Consider the following 23147-nt stretch of genomic DNA (forward strand, 5'->3'; position numbering starts at 1 on the left):
AGGAAAGCTCATGGAATCATACAGAAGTTCTGGTTTGGTGGTGAAATTTTCATGATCTCTTACATATTTCTTAATTCTTAACCCTCTGTGGCAAAGAGGCCCATTTGCTGGTTCACTTCTCTTGTCAGGCCTAACACTATTGTTATAATCGGTATCTAAAAAGTGTTGTGTAAGATATAATTGGAAAACTAATAACTTACTGATCTTTAGTATTCTTGCGTGATGTATGTATGGGAGGGATACAAAGGAAATTGTCTCATGACATTAGGATGACTGTGGCTTGGTTTTTAGGGAGTTTTTGCTGAACTCCGATAATTTAACACAGAAAATGAAGAAATGACAAATTAAACTCTTTTATCACTTACAAGAAATGAGGCTGCAATAAAGCAGGGTTGAAATTTGGAGCTCAGAATATTTATATTGTGCCATACAATGGTACATTGGCTTGCAACGAGTGACCAATAAGGCCATTTCAGCTTTTGGTGTCCATTGTTTAAGTCCTTATCTTGCAATAATGATACTTTGATGCATGTTTTTTTCTAGGCAAAGGAGATGTTTTTGGCGATGTGTTTTGGAAAGAAGCTACCCTTGCTCAGTCCTGTGCTAATGTAAGAGCCTTGACTTACTGTGACCTTCATGTGATTAAAAGGGATGCCTTACAGAAAGTGCTGGAGTTCTATACAGCCTTTTCTCACTCCTTCTCTAGGAACCTCATCTTAACCTACAACTTGAGAAAAAGGGTAAGGAGTTTCATTTTTAACATATGGATTCTACAAATAATCACTTTTAAAGACTGTCCCTGTAACTGGTTTGAATTTTGCCATTTCTCTTGCTTTTTCATAAAGGTGTACGTTGATCAGTGACATTGCTAGAGTCAAAAAGTCACATCTGTAGGTGCATAATCAGATGTGGGTATGTTAAAAGTGCTTTATTTTAATTTATAAGAAGTAATCTCTGAAAAAGACTTGTAAGTTGCCATGCTGTTGTGATCAGTTGTTTTTGCACTGTTGATAAATAACATTCACTGATTTCTGCTGTTTTAGTTTTCAGAGTAGCAGCCGTGTTAGTCTGTATTCGCAAAAAGAAAAGGAGTACCGGTGGCACCTTAGAGACTAACAAATTTGTTAGTCTCTAAGGTGCCACCGGTACTCCTTTTCTTTTTGCTGTTTTAGTGTGGCAGTACAATTAAAAAAGGAGGGGGCATTATTTAATCGGTTACGAGAGACCGAGGAAAAGGCATGAAATCTGATATATGGAAGAAAAACCTTTGCAAGTTTGTAATTCTACAGTTGCAATAGCAATATAATATAAGCATGAACGATTTTATCAGGAGTTGTTTCTTCTAGCTACAAATACATTTTGGAAGTACTTTGCTGACTTAATCGATCTGTTTGTTCTCTCTTCTCTATTCTCTCTTCTCTCCCCCCCGTTCATTTTTTCCCCCAATTCTTTTTCTTATGTGTGTTAAAGCCAAGACTTACTTTCTCGGGCGCAAATTATAAAAACATAATATACCATTTTTAATTCCCTATGTAATCTCAGTGAACCACTGCTGTGGAATTTTATTAAAACAGTAGTACATTTAGTTCAGTTAATATGATTCCATGATGCAGTGCAGAAGAGAGAAGAATATGAAATTTTGAATAATTGGAGTACACTGTAGCTATTTGTTAAAAGAATATTTTAATAGAAAGCAGTACATAATCACCTAACATGTATTTTTGGTTGACTTTTTTGTTCCTAAGAAATTCTCCATGGTAACTATCAAGTGCCACAAAACTTCTAGCTAATTATAGCTGAATACATAGCAGAACTCTTTTTCAGCCTTTTTGTAAAATGATGACAGTGTGAGACTAGAATTTAACCCCACATGGCTAATTCTTGGCACTCTGGATCTACTCTAGGCATGATGAAATTTATAATACTTTACACATCAATAACTCATTCCATCCATTTGCACCCTTTACAAATATCAATTAATTTTGGTCCCTAGTATGCTATACGGTAGGTAAGTATTATCCTCATTTTTGACACAAGATCAAAGCAACAATGACAAATTATTACAAAATTAACAAGCCAACTCCTGGAGATGTAAATTCTATTTGTTTTTCAGGGAATCCTTATCTTATCCTTACCTTAATGGCACTGTGTTTCTGTCACAGACATTTTGCTCCCTGTAGCACAAGGGGAAATGCAAGGCTACAAGACTGTTAACTAACATCCGTTCTTATATGGTTGCAGTTAAGATCATCTGGATATTGGTCCTTAAATGCTGTGGCTTTAATAAAACCCTCTCAATATTGAGATTCTCTGAAGAGTCAATATCCTTGACTCTGTGGGATGAAATAGCCATAGTTATGGTTGTTTAAAAATATTATGGTGAAGGGTAAAAGATTGTATTAGAACTTTTACATCAGCAATTTGAGAATCAGATATCAATCCAAAGCTGTGGGTCCTTCCACTGACTCTAATGGGCTTGGATTATGCTCCTGATTCCCAGGCCTGTGTTACAAGACAATCTTTAACCACAAAACATCCTTCCTTCCCTGTTGGGTTCTTCTATGATGCATTTATTACAGAAATACATTCTGTGATAGCAATTTCCATCAAATTACAGAACTAATTGGATTTTAATTGGTTTGCAGTCAGTGGAAAAACTACGCTGATTGATAGTGGAAGTAAGATTCAACTGATTCTAGGTTAGCAGGCTGTATTATTTAGTTAGTTTTTTTTTACTTGACTTTTCAGAAATTGGAATTTTAAACATTTGTTTTCATACATAATCCATGAATTACTGTGATGTCATCATCGTTTAAATACCTGTGTCCAATTTATATAGGAAATTCTCATTAAGTTGTGGCTTTCTAACATTTCTCTATTTTTTTAAAGAAAACACAGCCAGAAAACAGAAATGTATGTAAATTATCCTTGTGATAACCTTCAAAATATAAATATTATAATAGTACTTTGCACTCCACTAGCACCTTTCTTCAGGGAATGTCGAAGTGCTAAACTGGCTGAAGGGTAGGTACGGTATGTGCCCTCTAAATACATTTGTACACTATGAAAGTTCCAGGCAATTAAGCAGCAATTTTTGATGTGCCAAAAAGAACCATTTCCCCACTAGGGGTCTCCACCTCTGGGGGTGCAGACTCCTTGTTAATAGGAAGCTAGGAAAGTGATCTCCAGAAAGGGCTGCAAGCCCTGTAAGAGTCTGGCTGGAATGGAGCTGTCAGTCTGGGGAGGGCAAGGAACCTGCTCTTCCTGTGACCATGACCTTCCAAAAGCTCTAGTCTGTCATTGCAGACAGTTACTCATATCACACAGGAGCACTGGGGCCTAGGGTTGTTTCACTGAGTCCCAGATACAGTTGCGTTTGTTTCCTGATGGAAAAATATGGCAGAATTAAAGTTGCTCAAAGCAACATTAGCTCCCCTTCTGAACCCTCGGAGAGGGGGGTGAGGCAAAGGCACTGGGGACATAGGCTCAGCCAGTGGCAGTATAACTCCTAAGGGGGCCATGCTAAAAGAGCTGGAAGGTCCATGGGTGCCCTGTGGAGGAACTCATGATCTCTAGGGAAGATGCCTGCTTTTCCCCCACAAATTTTCTGACGCTGTTTGGGTTTCATGCTCCCATTAGGAGTCCAGAACCTTTTCTCTTTAAAGGAACAGTGCAGAGGAAAATTCATGGGGAGACACTTGCACAGTTCCCAGCAAATCTGTCTCCTCCCTCCCCCTCGGGCTTTTTTGTGATAAGGCTCTTTCCTGCCCGAGATCTTTAACAACATTTGCTAGCATTCAATTCTTGGATAGCTGACATTAGGCTAATTAGTTGAATGGTTCCCATCCCTTCTGGTTTTAAATATTTGCTCTCTGTATGTGTGTGTGCTTCATGCCCAGTATTTATTCCTACTGTATTGGGGCAAGGAGTATTGTCTCCTTCCACTCAGATGCAGCCATAAATAGTGTTATACCTTTGTTTTTTCTTCATGTGATAGAGAATTCTCATGAATGTTTTACTAAGTTGGTCTTGTTAGTGCGCTGTGCCCTGAATACTTTACTATGCCATTTAAACATTAGGCATTTTAGCTTGGATGGGAAATTAAACAACTGGTTTTGAATGAAATAGAACAACAGTTCACAGGTGGAATAGTTCAGCATTTTCATGTTGCCTAATAAACTCATTATGAATGCTCGGAAGGTCTAGACGGGAGAGGTGAGGAGTTTTCCCGATCACAAATTTGTGTCTGAGGTATAGGGAGAAAGCATAGATTTAGAAAACTAGATATAGATACAAATTATAATGAAGAGTTACCAGGCAGAAAAGTGTGGTACAGAATACTGTCAGCATATAAGTAGAGCAGGCATGAGCTAGTGCCTTAAAGGTCAGGACTTAGAATGGGAGATCATGTCATAAAAGAATGCAATGATAGGAAAGACCTAACCATCCATCTCCCTGCCAATGTGGAATGGCTCCCTATTGTACTTTAGTGTTTTGCTCTGTTTGGTTTTAATTGTGCCATTTGATTGGGGCTCCCACTGGTTCTCTTGGGAATCTATTCCACAGATTAGTCAATCACACTGCCAGGAAACTTTTCCTGATATTTAGCCTAACTTTCACCTTCTGTCACTTCTAGCTAGAGTGACTACCCCTCTCATGGGACACTGTGGAAGCTGGGTTTGGGTAAGATACTTGAACTAACAGTCTCTTGGTTTAAATGTGAGGGGGATTTTCCGCTGTCACAGCCTGAACTTTCCAACCTTCAGTTCATGCCACAAGATCAATATGATCTCCCAGGCTGGTTCTTTCTAATGAAGAGAACTGAGTTGATAGAACAATCTTCATTTTATGGGGGAATCTGGAGGGTTCTAATGTTTTGTTGTTGTATAGTATTTGTTGATGTGATTGAGACAGCTGTCCAGATCTTTGCTGGCTCCATTTTAAACAAAGAAATGCTCCCCTTTCTACTAAACAAAATTCCTCCTTTCTCACCTTGTTTTTCAAACCTTTCAAATATTTGTATACTATTATGTCTCTTGTCATTTCCCCCTCACTTGAACTATATATATATTTACTTCTTCCAATATTTCTTCACAAATAATGTCTTGTGTTGTGCACCTGGCTCTGTCACAGACTTTGTGTGGCCTTGGGCAAGTCATTTAACTTCTCTGGGCCTCTTTCTCCCCACCTGTAAATTAGTATAGTAATCCTTCCTAGATCAGAGGTTTGTATGCAAATCACTTTGAGACCCTTGCTTGAATGTTCAATGGGAAGTATAAGGTAGTATTACATATCCACCCACACATACAATAAATAGTCATAGAAATCAGTCCAGTGCTACTCCATGCCCTGGGAGTTGGATTTCTTCCACCTCCTCTCCTGAAACTCTATGGATCTCATTAGGAAAGGATTTGGTCCAGTCTGAAGTTTGGGTGAAACTTGTATGAATAAGCATACAATTATTTTTCAGTAGAGTTGGAAGCTTTCTTAATTTTGAGTCAAAATAACTACTTTGCCTTTCAAAGAAGTCAGCTGAAAGAGCAATTTCCCAAACTTTTTTAGTTCTAAGGTTCTTTTGATCCTGATTTTAAAATATTGTATATTTTTCAGTCTTAGGTCCTAGTTTACATTATAGAGGAGCTAGTTGCAAATTCTAATGATATACTTTACATAGTTTGAATGTATACTCATATTCGTGCTGTAGCATTAATGAGCTTGTGTTCTGGATCTGTATTAAAGTTGGTTGTACTATGTGGAAAATTCATTTTAACACAAATATAGTCCATAACTGACTGTATGAACAGTTTAGTCAGATAATTAAATGTTTATATAAATGATCTGAAATGGTCATTCCTGTACTTTTATGTTTTAATTTGCAGCATTCGTCATTGTGTGTAGTCTAGATCATGTGTAATGCTAAGCAGTGTTTCATATGTTTAGACACTAGTTTAACACCTGTAGAATTCTCCCCCAGAAATAGTTAGTTGATGCTATTCAGAGGCAGGGGTTGTTTTCCCAAAGGAAAAATATTTGAGACAATTTAAATTATTGAAACCTAAATAGAATGTAAATCATCTGGGGAGCAATAACTGTTTTAATCGATGCAGCTCTTCACCACCAGAAGAAATTGATGGGGGGGACCAGCTGTTGATGGTCTTCTGAATTATGGTTTTTATAAATTCTATGAATTGCATCTCATCATGAGATGCTTTTATACTGTAAGAGGTATTAAACAAATCAGCACTTAGCTGTCCCAAAGCATTTGCAGTAGAATATTTTCTGTTCTGTGTTATCATGGGTACCTGGAGCATATGAAATGCTGTTTTTAATGACCCCCTCTGTGTGTCACTATGAAGTATTTGATACCATCTGGCTGATTTCTGAAAACTGAATTAGGAATGCACATTGTGAGGGCAGGATTTATTCATATAGATATTTCCCAGTTTATTTTAGGACAAGAGAGAGCAGAATATTTGACAATAACTGAAAAAAAATGCAAGAATAACAGGCAAATCCTGGTCCCACTTAAGTTAAGCCTCCCTTTTGATGAGGACTAGGATTCTGTACAAGGTCTATTGAGTTTTGATTAGAACTGGTTGAAATATTTTGTCTCTAAAATATTTAAAAACAACTTCTTAAAAACAACTAAAACCAACCAACAAAGCAGAAACCTTTGTAAAGCCTTTACAAAAAATGAAAAAAATCCATTTTTTTTTGCAAGCTTCTAATTGAAAGTACTTACTGACATTTTCCATTTATCCCCATGCCCAAAAAGTGCTCATGCAGCAGTTTTGGCTAAATGAAAAAGGGTTATTAACAATTTCAATAACATTTTCAAATAGAATTTTGATTAACAGTTTTGCAAAATGTTTACTATAGGTCCATTTGAACTCTGGGAAATGTTTTCCAGTTGGAAAACGGCAAGTAAGTATGAAAAGTAGGTTTTTCCCTCACTTTCTTACTTTTTTTTTTAATCTAACCCCACTTTTATTTTTCCCAGTGGAAGAAACATGATGGGCTTGATTCAGCAATCTTACATTCATGTTGAGTAGGATTTACAGGAGTAATCTGAAATTAGTACTTCACTCATATTTCACTCCTCAACACGAGCAAGGGGCCCGATGTGGGTAGCATTCTAAAGATTATTTCAAGGGCCTGGGGCCCTTTCTATCACCCTCCCAAACATTTTCACCTCTGGTCAGCCCCTTCCCTATTTATCCATACAATAAACACACAGTGTAATAACTTTTTTTTTCATGATTGGTTCTCACAGTTGACATCAGAAACTCCAAGAAAACTTCTCCCCAAACCATTTAATAACAAATTAGACCATTTGCTGTAAAATGCCCTAAGTACTATCTTTGTGTTGAAAATGCAGGATTTATGTACCCTTTTAGGATACATTTTTTCTTGAATCTTTTTAAAAACCTTGAAAACAAATTCATTTAATAAGGACAGGTTTTGGAGTAGCAGCCGTGTAGCAGTCTGTATTCGCAAAAAGAAAAGGAGAACTTGTGGCACCTTAGAGACTAACAAATTTATTTGAGCACCAAATGCATCCGATGAAGTGAGCTGTAGCTCACGAAAACTTATGCTCAAATAAATTTGTTAGTCTCTAAGGTGCCACAAGTTCTCCTTTTCTTTTCATTTAATAAGGTAACAGCAGATGCAGCTCTTGTCTTACTAAGGTGACATTTTATAAAGACCAGAAATATATGAATAATGACCTCTAATCTCCAAGAACGTCTTCTCTTTTTTGGCTACTCAGAAATTTAATAAAGCCATGGTTTCAGACTCTCTACCTGCACTTTGAGCCATCACATAATTGTGGCTTGTACAGTCCTTTTGCAAGTAAGATACATGTAATTAATTAATTGCTCTTCAGGGTTTCACTGTCACCCAGCAGTAGCAGATGGGGTATAATTTATGGTGAGTTATCTTGATTAAAGAACGTAAAATCGTTGTCTACTTCCATCACACACTTGTTAAAGTAGCTTAGACTACCAATGACAATATAGCTCCTGTTCAAAGAACAGCATTGAAACAGCTGTGAAAGAACAGCAGGGAAATGGGACAGAGTCTAAGCTCCAAAGAACAGCCATTGGCTTTGCTGCTGCTACCTGTGATGTAGTCTAAAGATGGCTTATTAGGTTTTGGTTTCCTCTATCTGCTTCCATTTTAACTCAGTCACCAACCAGCAAGTCCTGTGCAGCTGCTGGTGGCTCACTGGTTTACAAGATTTCAGTAAATGCCTTCTATCTGGGGGTGAGGGGCGTTGGTTGCATTTAATCCAATGACAAATCCAGTGGAATAAGTGAGAGAAATAATCATGGAAAGCTTTTAGTTGCTATGCATTTGGGAACAGTCCTATCCAGTTAACATAAAAGCTTTGTGATGTTCTTTATCAGTAACATTCAAAACTGTAATTTGCTTTTGACCGTCACAACATGATTTGGAACTGACCTTTGTATTTTATTCCTAGACCTTGCTTTACTATAGATTTGCATCCATGAAGGGTAGTTCAGAAAGCTAGTGAATTCCATGTAATGTTATATTGTCTGGATTTTTCACCATTCCTGTTTATCCTCGTAATATACAAAGACGTTAAATGGAGAAATAACCTTGGATATATCATGAGTTAATGTTTTTGGGGTGGCAGGAGTTCTGGGACTTTCCTCCCACTAAATTTCTCTCTTTTTTGCTTCCCGAAAGTCCTGTGTTGTACTAATGCTTCTTTCCAACCAGGGTGATCCTCTAGAGGCCATCAGTATCACCTTGGAGTTAGCCAAAGGGATTACTTGACAGAATTCTGAAGCCCCTGCCAAATTATCTTTCATAGCTAATTGCAATAACCCATGCATTGGCCAGAACTGTATTACCCAGCATTTTGAGATCCCTGAACATATAGCGTTTGCCATCCAAGGATCTCAAAGCTCTTCACAAAGGTGGATAAGTTGTTATGCCTATTTTATAAATGGTAGAAACTGAAACAGAGAGAGGTTGTGACGTCTCAAGGTCAAACAGCGAGTCTTAATGTCACTATGAGGAATAGAACTAAGGTTTCCTGGCTCCCAGCCCCCTGCTTTACCCACCATGACACATTTTGGTACCGTCCTGTACCAATTTTCTTATGACTAATGGAAGAACAGACTGTGTAGTTATAGAGTTTGATTTACACTGTGGTGGGATATTAGCAGGTGGACTCATGCAGGAAGTGTTTAGAATTAGTTAAACTACAAAGATCTATTGTCCCATTGCTGCCTGAGGCAATTGTGAGAACTCCTATTCATGTTAATGCTAAAAACTATTTTTCACGGTCTGCTTCCTGCAGCTAGTAGTTATGTATAGCAACATACTAGCTATATAGTAGACTGAGAAAATACATGTGATAATATGCTTTTACCGTTTTAATGCAAGCAAAGATTAGTGTCAACACATAGCAGCATCACTAATAAGCAGGTGTGGACAGAAAGAATACACCCTGTATTTAGACCAAACGTGCACTTTCTGGACTTTGGCTTTTCTTGGCGACTTAAATAAAAATAAACTTCAGTCTAAACTTCCTTTCCAAGCTTGGCTGGCCCTAGGATTTCCCTTTTAACACCTTCTCCATCCCTGACCCTAGTTCCCTCTGCCTCTTAGAGGGATATTTCAGCCCTTTTTGTGTCCTGGTTGGATATGACAAAAAGCATCTGTCACTATGATTCACTAGTAATTACACCACATCTTTATGTAGTAGTCAGACACCTGATGGCAAGATGCCCCAACAGAGGAGCACTGCAATCCTGTTGGCTCACCTGTTACAGATGCACGTCTGACAAAATAATCCAAAAGAGAGGCACCCCCTCACATGCCTTTTAATAAAAAGGAATAGTATTAAATATAGCTGGACACCTGATTAATGGTTGGAAGTGTATTCCACAGCTTGTCAGATGACAGATTGTACTTTTGTATTGCCTTAAATGCACGGAGGGGGAGCACTTTAAAAATTTTCTAACCAACTGAGCAGAAAGGTTAGGATACATTAGAACCATTTCATCCTACAGTCTAGGCTGCAGGATGAGCTCTCATCCCTCCATTCCCTACACAGCAAGAAGCAGCTTCAGAGGAATGAAAGCTAGGTCAGGAATGTAAGAGGAAGTCACAAAAAGGCTACTTGCTGCACAAACACCAGAAATTCAGAGCCCTGCCCCATTGCGAAGGTGTGTACTGTGAGACATTCGTGCTTCATTGGAGAGTGTGTGCACAGAGAGATCCTCTGAACTAAAGGGAAATGCCTCTCAATAGGCGAGCAGATGAATGCTGCATCCAATAGAGAGACGAGCAGAAAAAGGCAGGAGCAGACCCACTGGGTGTCTCCCAGTGGAGACATCTGATATCACCAGAGGTAACAGTTCCCTGGGACAGAATGGCAAATGATTAGTGATGGAGAAAACCACTCCCATACCAGTTAGAGGAGACCCACGCACCTCTGTGACCAAAGGGGACTCATTCCTCAACTGCTGACCCAGTCTGACACCAGGAAAGGAAATGCTCCCTTACTCCATCCCCAAGAGCCCACCTGCCACTCCTGCTGCCAGAGAGCCCGCATCACTGCTGCTGCTTCGAGGAGTGTCCCTGTGGGTGCTGCACTTCAAGTGAATGTGCGCCCCTTCGATTGGAGAGTTTCAGCAGCAGTGCTTGTCTGGGTCGTGCATCAAAGTACATCTTGCGACTATCACCCCTTTCCAGCAAAAGGTCCACAGAACATAGATCTTTGCCCTTCTGATCACCAAACGTATAAGAAATGTTTACCCCAAAATATGTGCACCCCACCGCACCTTGGGATTTGAATTTAGTACTATGCTGCCTCACTGGGCCCCCATCGAATCCTTAGCAACATGCTCTCTGACACACCTATTGATGAAGGTGGCCTTGTTAATAGCTATTACATTGGCACACCGAGTGGGAGAGCTAGAGGCCCTCATGGCACACCCACTCTACACCATCTGTGTTAAGGACAAGGTCACTCGAAGATCTCACCCAAAATTTGTCCCTAAGATACTCTCATCCTTCCATATAAACCAACCAATCCCATCTTCCCTAAACTTCATGGGAGAACACAAGACACGGTACTACCTACTCTAGATGTCAGATGCACCTTAGCGTTCTACCTTGGCAGAACTAAGCCCTTTTAGAAAATCACCAAGACTTTTCATTTCCACTGTGGACTGCTCTAAGGGTTCCACTATTTCCAAACAGAGACTATCTAAATGGATTTCCAGGTGAATCCACCTCTGCTACCTATAGAAGAACCTGCAACTCCCATTGAGGAACCAAACTCACTCCACCAGATCCCTTTCAACTTTGTTAGCCTTCCTAAGCAACATACCAATCATGGACAAATGCAGAGCAGCCCCGCACACCTTCACAAAGCATTAAGCACTTGACCAGGGCTCAAGACTGGATTCATTGCTAGGTCTTTTAGTATTATCTTTATTTACACACACACACAACTCCAAAGGCCCTTCCGTCCAACAAGGGGCACTGCTTGACAGTCAACTGAAGTGGAGCCCCCACAGGGACACTCCTCGAAGAAGAAGATGATTACTTGCCCTGTGCAGTAACTGAAGTTCTTCGAGACAGGTGTCCCTGTGAGTGCTCCGCTACCTACTCTCCTCCCCTCTACTTCAGAGTTCATTTTCTGGCTCTACGGTAGAGAAGGAATTTAGGGGGGTCGGGTCTGTGTGCTAGATAGGCACTGTCAATGGAACAAGACGGGGATAGTGCATGCACGACTCAGATGAATGGTGCTGAAACTCTACGATCGAAGGTGCAGGATGCACATTCACCTGGACTGGAGCACCCCCAGGGACACCCATCTCAAAAAACTTTAGTTACTGCATAGGGTGAGTAACCTTCTCTTTAAGAATAGCTGTGGGACAAGGCAGCCAACTCGAGGAGAAGCTTCCCCAAGGTGTTGGGCTGGGGAAAGCTTGAGAGGGGAGGCTGGACATCACAGACTGATGGATCTGGGTGAGGGAGGAGTTGGAGGACTGATTGATTTAGGGATCTGTGAGAAATGGGAAGAATTTCTTCCTAGGAAACATCACTTGTTTCACCAACTGAGGTGGCACAGTTTTGAGGGAGCCTTTTGTTAAAATGTTGGCAGCACATCACTCTGTTGAATTGATGTTCCCACCAGGGGTGGGCTTGCTACACGGAGTGCTTCTTTGCATCATCAATATTTTAATAAGTCTGACAAACATTGTAACCGCCCCACGCATTTCTAAGAAACTACTCTTGCTGAAGCTTGCATTGTATTCTTTGTGCCTGTTATCGTCCTGAATAGTTTGACTATTGTGGTTCCATGTTAGGTATGAAAAAACTAACGATTGTTTCTTCTTCACATTTTCCGTTTTGCTTGGGAGAAAACACACAAGCAGATGAACATTTTAAATTTATTGATATTTTTCCTCCATTTTATTGAACCAAGTCACAGTAAGCATGAGTTCACAGACAGCTGCCAATTGCTGGAGATGTAATTTGCTACATTACTCTGTGTGTGTGTGTGTGTGTGTGTGTGTGTGTGTGTGTATAGAACAGTGGTCTCCAACTTTTTTATGCCCAAAATCACTTTCTGAATTTAAGGGAAATCCAGGATCTACCCTGTCCCTTCCCCAAAACCCCACCCCACTCACTCCATCCCCCCCATCACTCACTCCCCCACCATCACTCACTTTCACCAGACTGGGATAGGGGGTTGGGGCAGAGTGTTGGGGTGCAGGAAGGGGGGAAAGGATGCTGGCTCTGGCAAGGGGGTCAGGAATGGGGCAGAATGTTGGGATGCAGGAAGGGGGTCGGGGTGCTGGCTCCGGGAGGGGGCTGAGGGTTGGGGTGTGGCCTCCTGTCAGGCAGCTCTTACCTCCAGTGGCTCCCAGTTGGTGGTGCAGCATGGCTGCCACTAAGACAGCCTCCCTGCCTATCCCAGCCCCATGCCACTCCCAGAAGGGTCCAACACGCCTCTGTGGCCCCTGGCAGGGGCAGGCAGCACATGATTCCATGCGCTACCCCTCTCTGCAAGCACCACCCCCACAGCTCCCATTGGACACAGCTCCCCATTCCCGGCCAATGGGAGCTGCGGTGGCAGTGCTTGTAGGCAGAAGCAGCATGCACAGGGAGACCCCTGCCCCACGGGGCTGAGCTGGCCACTGCTAGGAGCGGTTTGGGGCCGGGACAGGCAGGAAGACTGTCTTAGCGGCAGCCCTGCTGTGCTGCCAGTGATTGTGATCGACTGGGAGATCCTCTAGGATCGACCAGTTGATCGCAATCAACCGATTGGTGACCATTGCTATAGAATATAAAAATGAAAGAAAAAATGTTTATTCTTGCATTAGTTATGGTCTGGTGATTGGTCTGCACAGAGCATTGAAAGCAAATAGGAAAGATCCCTCCTAGATACTATGAGGATCTTCAATAAGGTACCTGTTTGGTGCTCTTCACCATTAAATATATAGTCAATGAGTTCGGTCTGAATTACGGTAATAGACCCTGCACCCAATCTCATCTTGCTGAACAATATTGGAAGTGTCAACCCAGTTGGTATGGCATGCACTTGATTTCTAATACTCGTGCTTCTGCTGCACTGATGTGGAATGGCCTTAGAGTGCTCCAGGAGTTAAATAGTTTCTTCTCTGTAGTGGGATGGTCATGTAAAATAAAAGTTGGAAGACTAAATACTAGCTTGTGTTGGGAATAATGGTCCTGAGTGACTCTGACAAAGTACCTTTAATTCCTTTGGGACTTCAGTAGGCACTGGAAGTAGTCCTCGCATCACTGAGTTTCTCAACAATTTTAGGTTTGGAACCAGCATTACCAGTTTTTCAACCTTTCTTAGCTCACTGGCCATTCTTGTTATCTGTGATAGCTGGCAAAAGAAAGGAGGTAGAAAACAAACATGAAAGGATTTGAGAGATCTTTTTTTCTAATGTCATGTAAATTGATGTTCATTTTACTATCCATTATACAACAATTCTTTTGTTTAACTTTAGTATAATACAACCTACAATTGTTCATAAATATTTCAAGCCATTTAGAGGAATAGAAAAATTATCCAATTTTGTTTTTGTTTTGCATTCCAATGCAGATCAGGCAAACAACAGAGTTGAAATAAGCTGTTCACTAGATTTCTGAAATCAAGCTATTCTTATTGGGTACTGATAGGGATATTCTGCCATTCCCCTGGTGGGCAAGCTAGCCTGAAATACATTGGCACTCCCCATATTCTTCTATCAGGCTTGCATCTGGATCCTTTTATTTCCCTGCTTCTGGTTCTAATGTTGCTGCCTAACCGAGTCTTGCTGCAATGTCTTGAAACACGTGCTTTTTCAGAGAATAGGCTTTTTCTGACATCTGGGGTAAATTTTGTTGAGAGATTGAGTTGCAAAGCTTGCCCTCCTCTTCAGAAGAGCTATTGCATTGAGAACACGGAGGCTTTTCAGGCCTGTCACTTTTAAATACACCTGCGTCCACTTGGATGCAGCTCTTCAGCGTGGTGTTTGAGCAGGAGCCTCTGAAAGTAATAGTAGATGTATTTTAAGTGACAGGTCTAATTTTTTTACAGCACCTCACAGAAATCAGTGTTTTGATGAGTAAATGCAATACTGTGAAGCCCTCTACTGCGTGTGGTTTCTAGTCCTTAGCAAAGTTTTCTCATATTCCAAAGCCAGCGGTCATGGAGAACTATCCTAAATACTTTAAAGGAACCATGAGTGCCTTTCACCTGACCTCTTATGCTATCGAACTTGGAGAGAATAAAAGAGGAATCTCTTGCTTGACTGATGTTTATTTTCAGTCTCTCAAAGTGCTAGTAATAACCCATTTTCTCCTAAGTTGTTTCATTTATTTTGTTATACTCAAAAAAAAATTGCATTTGCCAAAAATTCATAATCTGGGTACCTAAAGTTCATCCTAAATCCACACATTGGCATCTAAATAAAAAAGGCTGTCACTCTGCCTGGTATGGGACACAGCTGAGAGCACCAATTTCATGTCAGACTGCCAGAATACGGGGCATATACTTCAGACTGGTGGTATAGTCTATCATAAGATTTCACAAAGCCAGTAACAAATGTGTGCTTCCAAAATACTATGCTAGTTATTATGAAGCCACAGACAGTCCCCTTCAGGCCCTTTAGCCCCCCCATGCACCACCCAGACAAACCAGACTTCTATGATAAAAAGTTATTAAACGCAGAAATCACATGCATTAGGTTCTTCCAGTTCCAAAGAACTAGACACTCACCCCAGGTCAACAGGTACTTCAGGATCTCACCAAATACCACACTGAGCCCATCCTTAGTAAGCTAGCTAAAGATCTATTAATAAAAAAAGAAAAGAGAGTTATTAAATGGTTAAAGCGAATCTCATACATTACAATTGATTTCAGCATCTGTAGATCAGGATAATGGCACTGATGTTATATCTGCCAGTTTGTAAGAACTCTCTCTGTTTACATCCAAAGATTGGAGTCCTCAGAGCATTGTTCAAAGCTTCCTTTTGTTAGAAATCACGTTCCAGAGATGTGGAACAGGAAAGAGGCAAGGAGGTGATGTTATGGTCTCCAATTTATACCCTCAGTCCATGTGCATGGAAAAATACTGGCTCAAACATGGAATCATGGATCACATGTTCTACCTGCCCTGCTAAGTCATGGGCATCCATTGTCCATGTGTTCTCTGAGGCGTCCTCCAGAGGGGCCCACTGGAAGAGCTGATCCTCCTTAATGGCCCATCAACACATGGCTGGCTAGTCTTGATGTCAGTCTGTCTTGCTGCTGTCTGCTTTAGTAATAAGCGTACAGCAAATTTTCATTACTTTATACGCAATGGTGATACAGACCTTTCAACAGGATAATAATATTTAGCAGATTAAAACTTTTCCAATGATACCTTACAAAGCATGCTTTATACAAGATTTATTGTGTAACATTGGTAACAACAATAGTCAATGGTGAATTCCCTTTTTATGCAGTGTCACAGTAGCATCACCTCCAGAGGTGTTTAGTACTCTCAAAATTCATTGATGTCAGAGATGCCATAGTGAAAGATCATTTAGATCCCCAAACAATGCTATAATGCACGTTTTTGTATGACACCTTGCAAGGAAATTGTATCAAAATATTTTACGGATTTAAATAATACAAGTATACTAACTGCAATGATGACCTTTAAAAAAATGTTAGTTACTTGCCGTAGCCAACTAAATGTATATCTGTAGTTGGCGAACGTCACTGTAGTATTCAAGGTATTTCTAGTAATAGGTGCAAGGTGGATACAAGAGAATGCTGCAGTTACCGAGGTAACCTTATCTTAACTATATAATTGGCCGGTTTCTAAGGGCTATTGCTGTAGTGTGACAAAACTGCTAAAGTCCCAATAATAAATGTTTTCAACTAAGTGGTATTTCAGCTGCCCCCACCCCTGCATGCTTTGGTCTTAACAACTCAGTGCTTAAATCTGCAGTGTGTGAGTTTTCCAACTTATCGATTCACAAGCAGAAGTTCCTTTCAAATTAAGATAAAATATATCCCTTTTGGGTAAACCCGGCAACCCCCAGATAGCTGAGTACCTGACATTCTGAGCAACAGACCGAGTCTTCTCTTTGGGCAGTTTGTCTGAAAGAAATTTGGCTGGAGGCTTAGAGTACTGGGTTTGCTGGAGTTCAAATTGCATCTAAGTGTTGGTGGTGGTTGTTCATCATTGTTTATAACAGTAAATCAGGACTGTGACCATACTGTAAATAAAAATAGATTAGGAAGGAATAGCTTTAGTTTTTACATGCAATTGCTCCTCCCCACCAAAAGTGGAATAACCTGCTGCAAACATCCAAGCCCTTCTTGACTGCTCAGACTGGGATAAATTACAGAAAATAGGGGGATATGGAGATTGCAGAGGGAGTTGTCAAAGTGTTTGCCCATGAGGTCAATGGCAGATGTGCCAGGAAGGCTGTAGGTCGGTTTGGCCTAGGGCTAGATGCACTGCCTATAATGCTATGTTGGAGGGAAATGTTCATAAGACGAGCACTGAGCCCTAAAATTGTGTGGCTTTTGAGGAGCCACTCGTTTGCTTTATGATTTCCTCAGAACAGGCATCGATGTGTGAAACAGAAGGGAGTGCCTGGCCAGAATTTCTTGGGTAGTATGGGGATTCCACAAAATAGAAGAGGTCCCCACAATCTTGGAGCCTACAGGTGTGTACCCCTTTGCCTTCAGATTGTCTTTGGACAGGGCCAGGGGTCCCAGCATTGGTAACACAGCTGCTATGTTGCCACTGGCTGACTTCCCTTCCCACCAAGCACTCAAACCCCTGCAGTGGTGTGCAAAAGCGGGGTGGGTGGGGGGTGGAGGAGGGGCTAGTGCTACTGAATGCAGCAGAAACGTACACTGGAAATTGCATAATAAATTACAATATATTTCAGAGAAAATGCTACATAAGGTCACTCCACCCCCTTTATAGCTATGACTGTCCTATCTTTGTAGAGCTGAGCTTTAGCATAGAGGCAGCTACATGATGGGGGAGACCACCATGCACTTGGCTTCTTCTCTGCCACTTCTAAACATGATTGTACCCTGACTGCTCCCTTTAGTGCTGATTAAGGGTAGGGAAGCATATGATCCAAAGTTTTAGCTACTGGAATGTAGGAGATTATTGTGAAAAGGAAGATAGGGGGAGGGTAAATCAAGAAGCTCTTTCAAATGTGTTAATGCTGTAGAGTAGCTTTAAAGAAATTGAAAATATTTTGTCATAAATTGCACTAAATTGTCTCTTTTCCAGGCACCATACTGTGTGTGCTTTCTGTTAGCATTGCAGACAGCCTTGCATTTAGTAACTGTAGTTCATGGTGTTCAACACATTCAGGAACATACCAGACTCATTGATGCCATGTAAGCTTCCACTAATACAATCAGGTAAGTAGGTAATAAGCGTCTTTTTTCTTTTTTACCCGTTGCCAGCATACATTATTTAATACCTGAAAAAAAACCCAAGTGTAGGTGTATGAGTGGCTGTGTTTGCTAACATTCACTGGCAATCTGTTTGCTTTGCATGTTTTCCAAGCCCTTAAAGGATCCTTAAAATACTTTACACAAAGCTACACAAAAGACTATGGACTTTGTATTAACCCTGATTTATTCTAACTGTTACATATGCACTAGTGGTTTTCTCTACGGTAGACAGATAATCATGTAACCCAAGACTATATGTACAACAATAACAGTGGCTGCTGTGACACCTACTGGCAAAGCAGAGCGGAGCAGGAAAATGCCTCCAATTATTCATTCCTCTATTCTTTTTCCCCCATTTCCTTCCAATACTTGTATTCCCCTCACAGTCCTCTGTGCTCTCGATGTAAAAATTTCTAGCTGTCTTTAGGAAGGACTGACATGTCTCATCTTCTGCAGCAGTCCTGGTACTTTGTTTTTAATTCATTACATCCAACTGTGGGTTTTTTTTCTTTTCCTAATTTCTCTCTTCTCCACCCTCCTCCCAATAGTTCTTCAATTTTTATTCCCTTCCTATCATCTCTTGTGTAAGTTTCTTCTATATCAGTGTTGTTAGAAAATTCAGGGAAATCACTTTGAAGTCTTTTCTGACTTGCCTTTCCCCACTAAAATAGCTCATCTTTCATGATCTGCAATTGTAACTTTAATCATGGAGGCACATTATCATTTTTATTGTTCCCTATTAGACATCCTACCTTTCAAGGGTAGAATGAGACATTTATTCAGTTCTTTCCATGAGATCTCATCACTAAGCAGTTTTTGTGAAATGGCTTTAGAACTATGGCCAGAAATGAGCTTTTCTGTATATTATTAACTTGTGATAGGGATCTTAGCAGTGCTCGGGCATGTCAGCCCATTTCCCCAACCCCTGGAAGAATAAATCAGATTTCATAAGTGCAGGACCGGCTCTAGGCACCAGCAAACCAAGCACGTGCTTGGGGCAGCACAATTCTAGGAGCAACATTCAGGGTGTTTTTTGCTACGGCAGTTGCACTCTTGGAGGTTTTTGGTTTTTTATTTTTTGTTTTGCTTGGGGCAGCAAAAAACCTAGAGCCAGCCCTGCATAAGTGAAGCAAAATTCACAAAGTGCTGTTTTTTCAGGAGGCTAGTTTTGCTGCACTCAAGGAATACTGTAATCTTTCACAAGTACATTGCCTCTTGTATATTATTTCTTGAATGGGATTCTACTAAAAAAAATACAGTGGGTGTCTTGGTATGTTATCTTTCCATACCTTCATTTCAGGTATGCTTCCTTTATCAAGAAAAAGAGGGGTTTTCATCTCTGTCAGCCCTGCAGACGCCACATGGGATCTGCAAGTAGAGTTAGATTCTCTCTACCTCTTCCATTACCACTGATAAAGTTTCTGCTATTAGATTTTAGCTGACAAATTTGTTGACGATGAGAGAGGCTTAACAAAATCCAGAATCCTATTCTATTCTGCATAGGTTCTTGTATTATGCTCATGACCCAAATGCCTTCCAGTACTACATGAAGCAACATAACTAAAATCTGTTGTGTGTGTTCTCTCATCCTCTCCCCAGGGAGAGAAGTGTGTGCAGGGAAGTGCTGTGTGTTTTTTTTTTTATAATGTACACACATACACAGAGCGATATGTTTTTATACTGGAGAATAAGGTCAAAAATGCACCTTGTATATGGAGTAGTTGGTGGTGAGATTTGTGTTAGCCCTTAGTTCCTGTGGGAGTTCATTCCAGTCTCAGATTGGACCCTGAGAAAATCTTGCCTCCTGCACAGATGAGCTTTATCCTTATTGAAGTGCCACTGTCCAGAGAAGAGAAGTTGTTGACTACAGTCATAAAATATCTTAGTTGATCTTTTAAATATCCTCTGCCCTGTCCATTGAGCTCCTTGACGATAGGGGCTGAGACCTTGAACCTGATCTGATATTCTATGGGAAGACCTGTAGAGTGTGGAGGACAGGTCTGATGTGCTCGGGGTAGCCTGTGTTGCTGAGGAGATGTACAGTAATGTTCAGTTCTGCTCTCCTACTCCCATCTTAAACAGGACTGGCCCCATGAATGTTTGTTTTTGTGCTCTTCCTTCCTTTTAAAGGAGCAGTAGTAGCCCCTGTGCAGCCCTACTCCCATGCTTGCTCTCTTCCCATAGGGGGAGGAAGCTAGTAGCGGCAAAGGTTTAGTTCGCTGGCCTCATTCAGTTCGTTCATCTGCTCCAACTTTTAATTTTCCCTGAATTGAGCAAATGGATTATTTTTTCAAGCCCAGCCTGTAGTCTGCCTTAGGCTATACCTCCATGAGGAATCTCAGTGAATTCCTCACCAGTATTAGCACTGATGGGACTCCTAGTGTAGGTGAGGCTTCTGTATCTGAATCAGTTTTTAACTTCCCTGCTAGATTAAGTTGACAGGATTGTAGTTAGAGGTATTTCTGAAAAATTGTCTGTGTAAAACCATTGTTTTCAACATTGTCTTAAGAAGATACCCCAAATTACTATTTTGGTGCTTGTCTCTTCCCACATATTTGTTCCACTTTTGTTTTACTTTAGAAGTTTAAGGGATGTCGAGTTTGGCCTTCAGTAAAACAGGGAAGGGTTGTAGGTCTCTGAAGATGTATTGGTTTAGGTTGGATGTTAGGAAAAACATTTTCACTAGGAGGGTGGTGAAGCACTGGAATGCGTTGCCTAGGGAGGTGGTGGAATCTCCTTCCTTAGAGGTTTTCAAGGTCAGACTCGATAAAGCCCTGGCTGGGATGATTTAATTGGGGATTGGTCCTGTTTTGAGCAAGGGGTTGAACTAGATGACCTCTTGAGGTCCCTTCCAACCCTGATATTCTATGATTCTATGAAATGGAGTTTTCTAAGCACTGAAGGCTTCATGACAAGGTATATTGCATTGCAGTAGTGCAGCTAAAAGATGAGAGAGGCCAGATCATCATTTGCTAGGGTGGGACAGAGACTCCTAGTCAACTAGAGTTGGTAGAAGGCATTACTTGGATTACCAGTCACTCTCACAGCTGCATTGGCTCTACAGTGCCAACAGAATAAACATGTTTTAGTCACTAAAATGAGAAGATGTGAGTCAAAGAGCCAAGGAGAAAGATGTCAAGGGAGATTGTGTCAGTTTTCCATAGCTACTTTTCTGTCCATACACCTCTTTGTCCAGTTTTAGAATCCATTTTAAGGATCTGATCCTGTGAGATGCTGTCTATCTCGGAGATGCTGAACGCTCTTTATTCCCAGTGGTTTCAATGGGAGTTGAGGGCATGGGTGGTGGTGATGATTTATTATTTGTATTTCGGTAACACCAAGAAGCCAAGTTGAGATTTGGGGGTTGCATTTTGTTGTTCACTGTCCAGGAATAGAAACAGACAGCATCTGTCTCAGAGTTTATAAAACAGAGAAGATGGACAAAGATTGGGGAGAGGAAATATTATCCCCATTTTAAAGGTGGGTAACTGAGGCACAGAGACTAAGGGCCAGGTGTACAAAGGTATTTAGGCATCTAAAGATGCAGCTAGCCACCTACTGGGATTTACAAAAGCGCCTAACCAGGTTAGGTGCCTAACTCTTGGTGAAAGTCAATGGGAGTTAGGTGACTAATCTCTTCTGGTGCCTAGTGGGATTTACAAAGGCTTCATCTGTATCTTTGGGCACCTAAATACTTTTGTAAATCTGGCCTTAAGTGACTAGCTCAAGGTCAGGCAGAGAGTCTCTGTCAGAGCCAGTAACTGAACCCAGCTATCTTGATTCCGAGTCCAGTTCCTCAACCACAAGACCATCCTTCCTTTCCAGCACTGCTTAGGATCAGCACATTGTGAGCAAAATCCTGGTGAGAGCCTGCCAGTCAAGTGGCACTTCCAGCAAGTTCTAACACTGATTAGAATAGAAATACGCAGATTAAGCTAGTGTTCTGCTGCTATTTTTACATGGTATTATTCCCATAGTGACATACCACTAAAAGCTGTCATTTAAAATTCAAATTACAGAAAAATCTCATAATGTCCTGCTCTAATCATCATCATCCTCTTCGCTGGAGAGCTCTGTACTGAGATAATTGGCCTTTACTTCTTTGTGCACTCACTCTTTCAGCTTTGGATTTATGACTTACGTTGCCATCAGTTATCTCAGTGTGGAGCATCTGAGTGGAGGACTGTAGCTCAATTCCATTCTTTCCTTGCAAAGTCGTAGCGATTTGGCTTCATCCTTTGATATATAGCTCTGAAGCCTCCCCATGGCCATTATGTCGCCACACCTTTCCATCAGCATGTACTCCTTGTCATTGGAATGTAAACCCAAATATTTAAATTACTTAGAGGAATGTCTAGGGGCCTTCGTAAGGTTTTGTGCGTCTCCCATTCATTTTTAGGTATAATGACTTTTGCAGGTTCCCCTTCTCTACTTGTTCTCCTTTATGGTATTTTCTTCACACTAGAAGAGTTGTAGGTGTGCCAAGAGAACACTTGTGAGCAGTAGTTGTCAGTTATCGGGCAGATGCATATCCCCTGAGCCGCCTCATCCTAGAGACCAAGGATACAAATATACTTCTTCCAGTAACTGTTCCTAAGTTTCTCTGCAGTCGGAGTAGTCCTATTTTCTTCTACTGCATTTCACTGTCACGCTACCATAAAGACATCTAGTTGAATTTTTCCTTATGGGGTCACACACCATTCTTCTATCATATTATTGTGCTTCTTCATTGTAGCATAAACTGTGTTGACTCATGAACTTTGCACATATCAGGGGATCTTGTTGCTTTCCTCTGAAATCTTGCTGTGATTAACTACAGACAATGCAGTACAATGAAGCAAAGAAAGACACTCATGGGAAAGTCTGGGAGACTATGAGCAAATTTGCAGGACTTTTGGGGTCTTCTCTAGAACTTACAAGTGTCCCATTAAGAATGAATAGGAGACTTCACAACTTCTTAAAAAGATCCACAGAATTTTTTGTGACTCCTGCGCTGAGGCTTTCCAGTAAGCAGTTTACAGCCCCAAGAACTCATAGAGACCTCCTGTTTCTTCTTTTTTCTGAATAATGTTGTCATTAATATGCATCATCACATTTGAATCTCAGGCTTCTGCAACAAGATGTACTAAATGTTATTCCAGGGGCCAAGATAATCTACTGTATC

The 23147-nt window shown here is 40.9% G+C and overlaps 1 protein-coding gene across 1 annotated transcript in view; it reads left to right on the plus strand.

Moving 5' to 3' along the window:
• The window catches only part of KCNH1 (potassium voltage-gated channel subfamily H member 1), a 311734-nt gene that overhangs the window by 196729 nt on the left and 91858 nt on the right, over nt 1-23147 (plus strand). The window contains 1 exon segment of the mRNA XM_038397908.2: nt 544-740. Within this exon segment, the coding sequence (XP_038253836.1) occupies nt 544-740 (197 nt within the window).

This window comes from Dermochelys coriacea, chromosome 3 (genome assembly GCF_009764565.3).
Source record: "Dermochelys coriacea isolate rDerCor1 chromosome 3, rDerCor1.pri.v4, whole genome shotgun sequence".
NCBI lineage: Eukaryota > Metazoa > Chordata > Testudines > Dermochelyidae > Dermochelys > Dermochelys coriacea.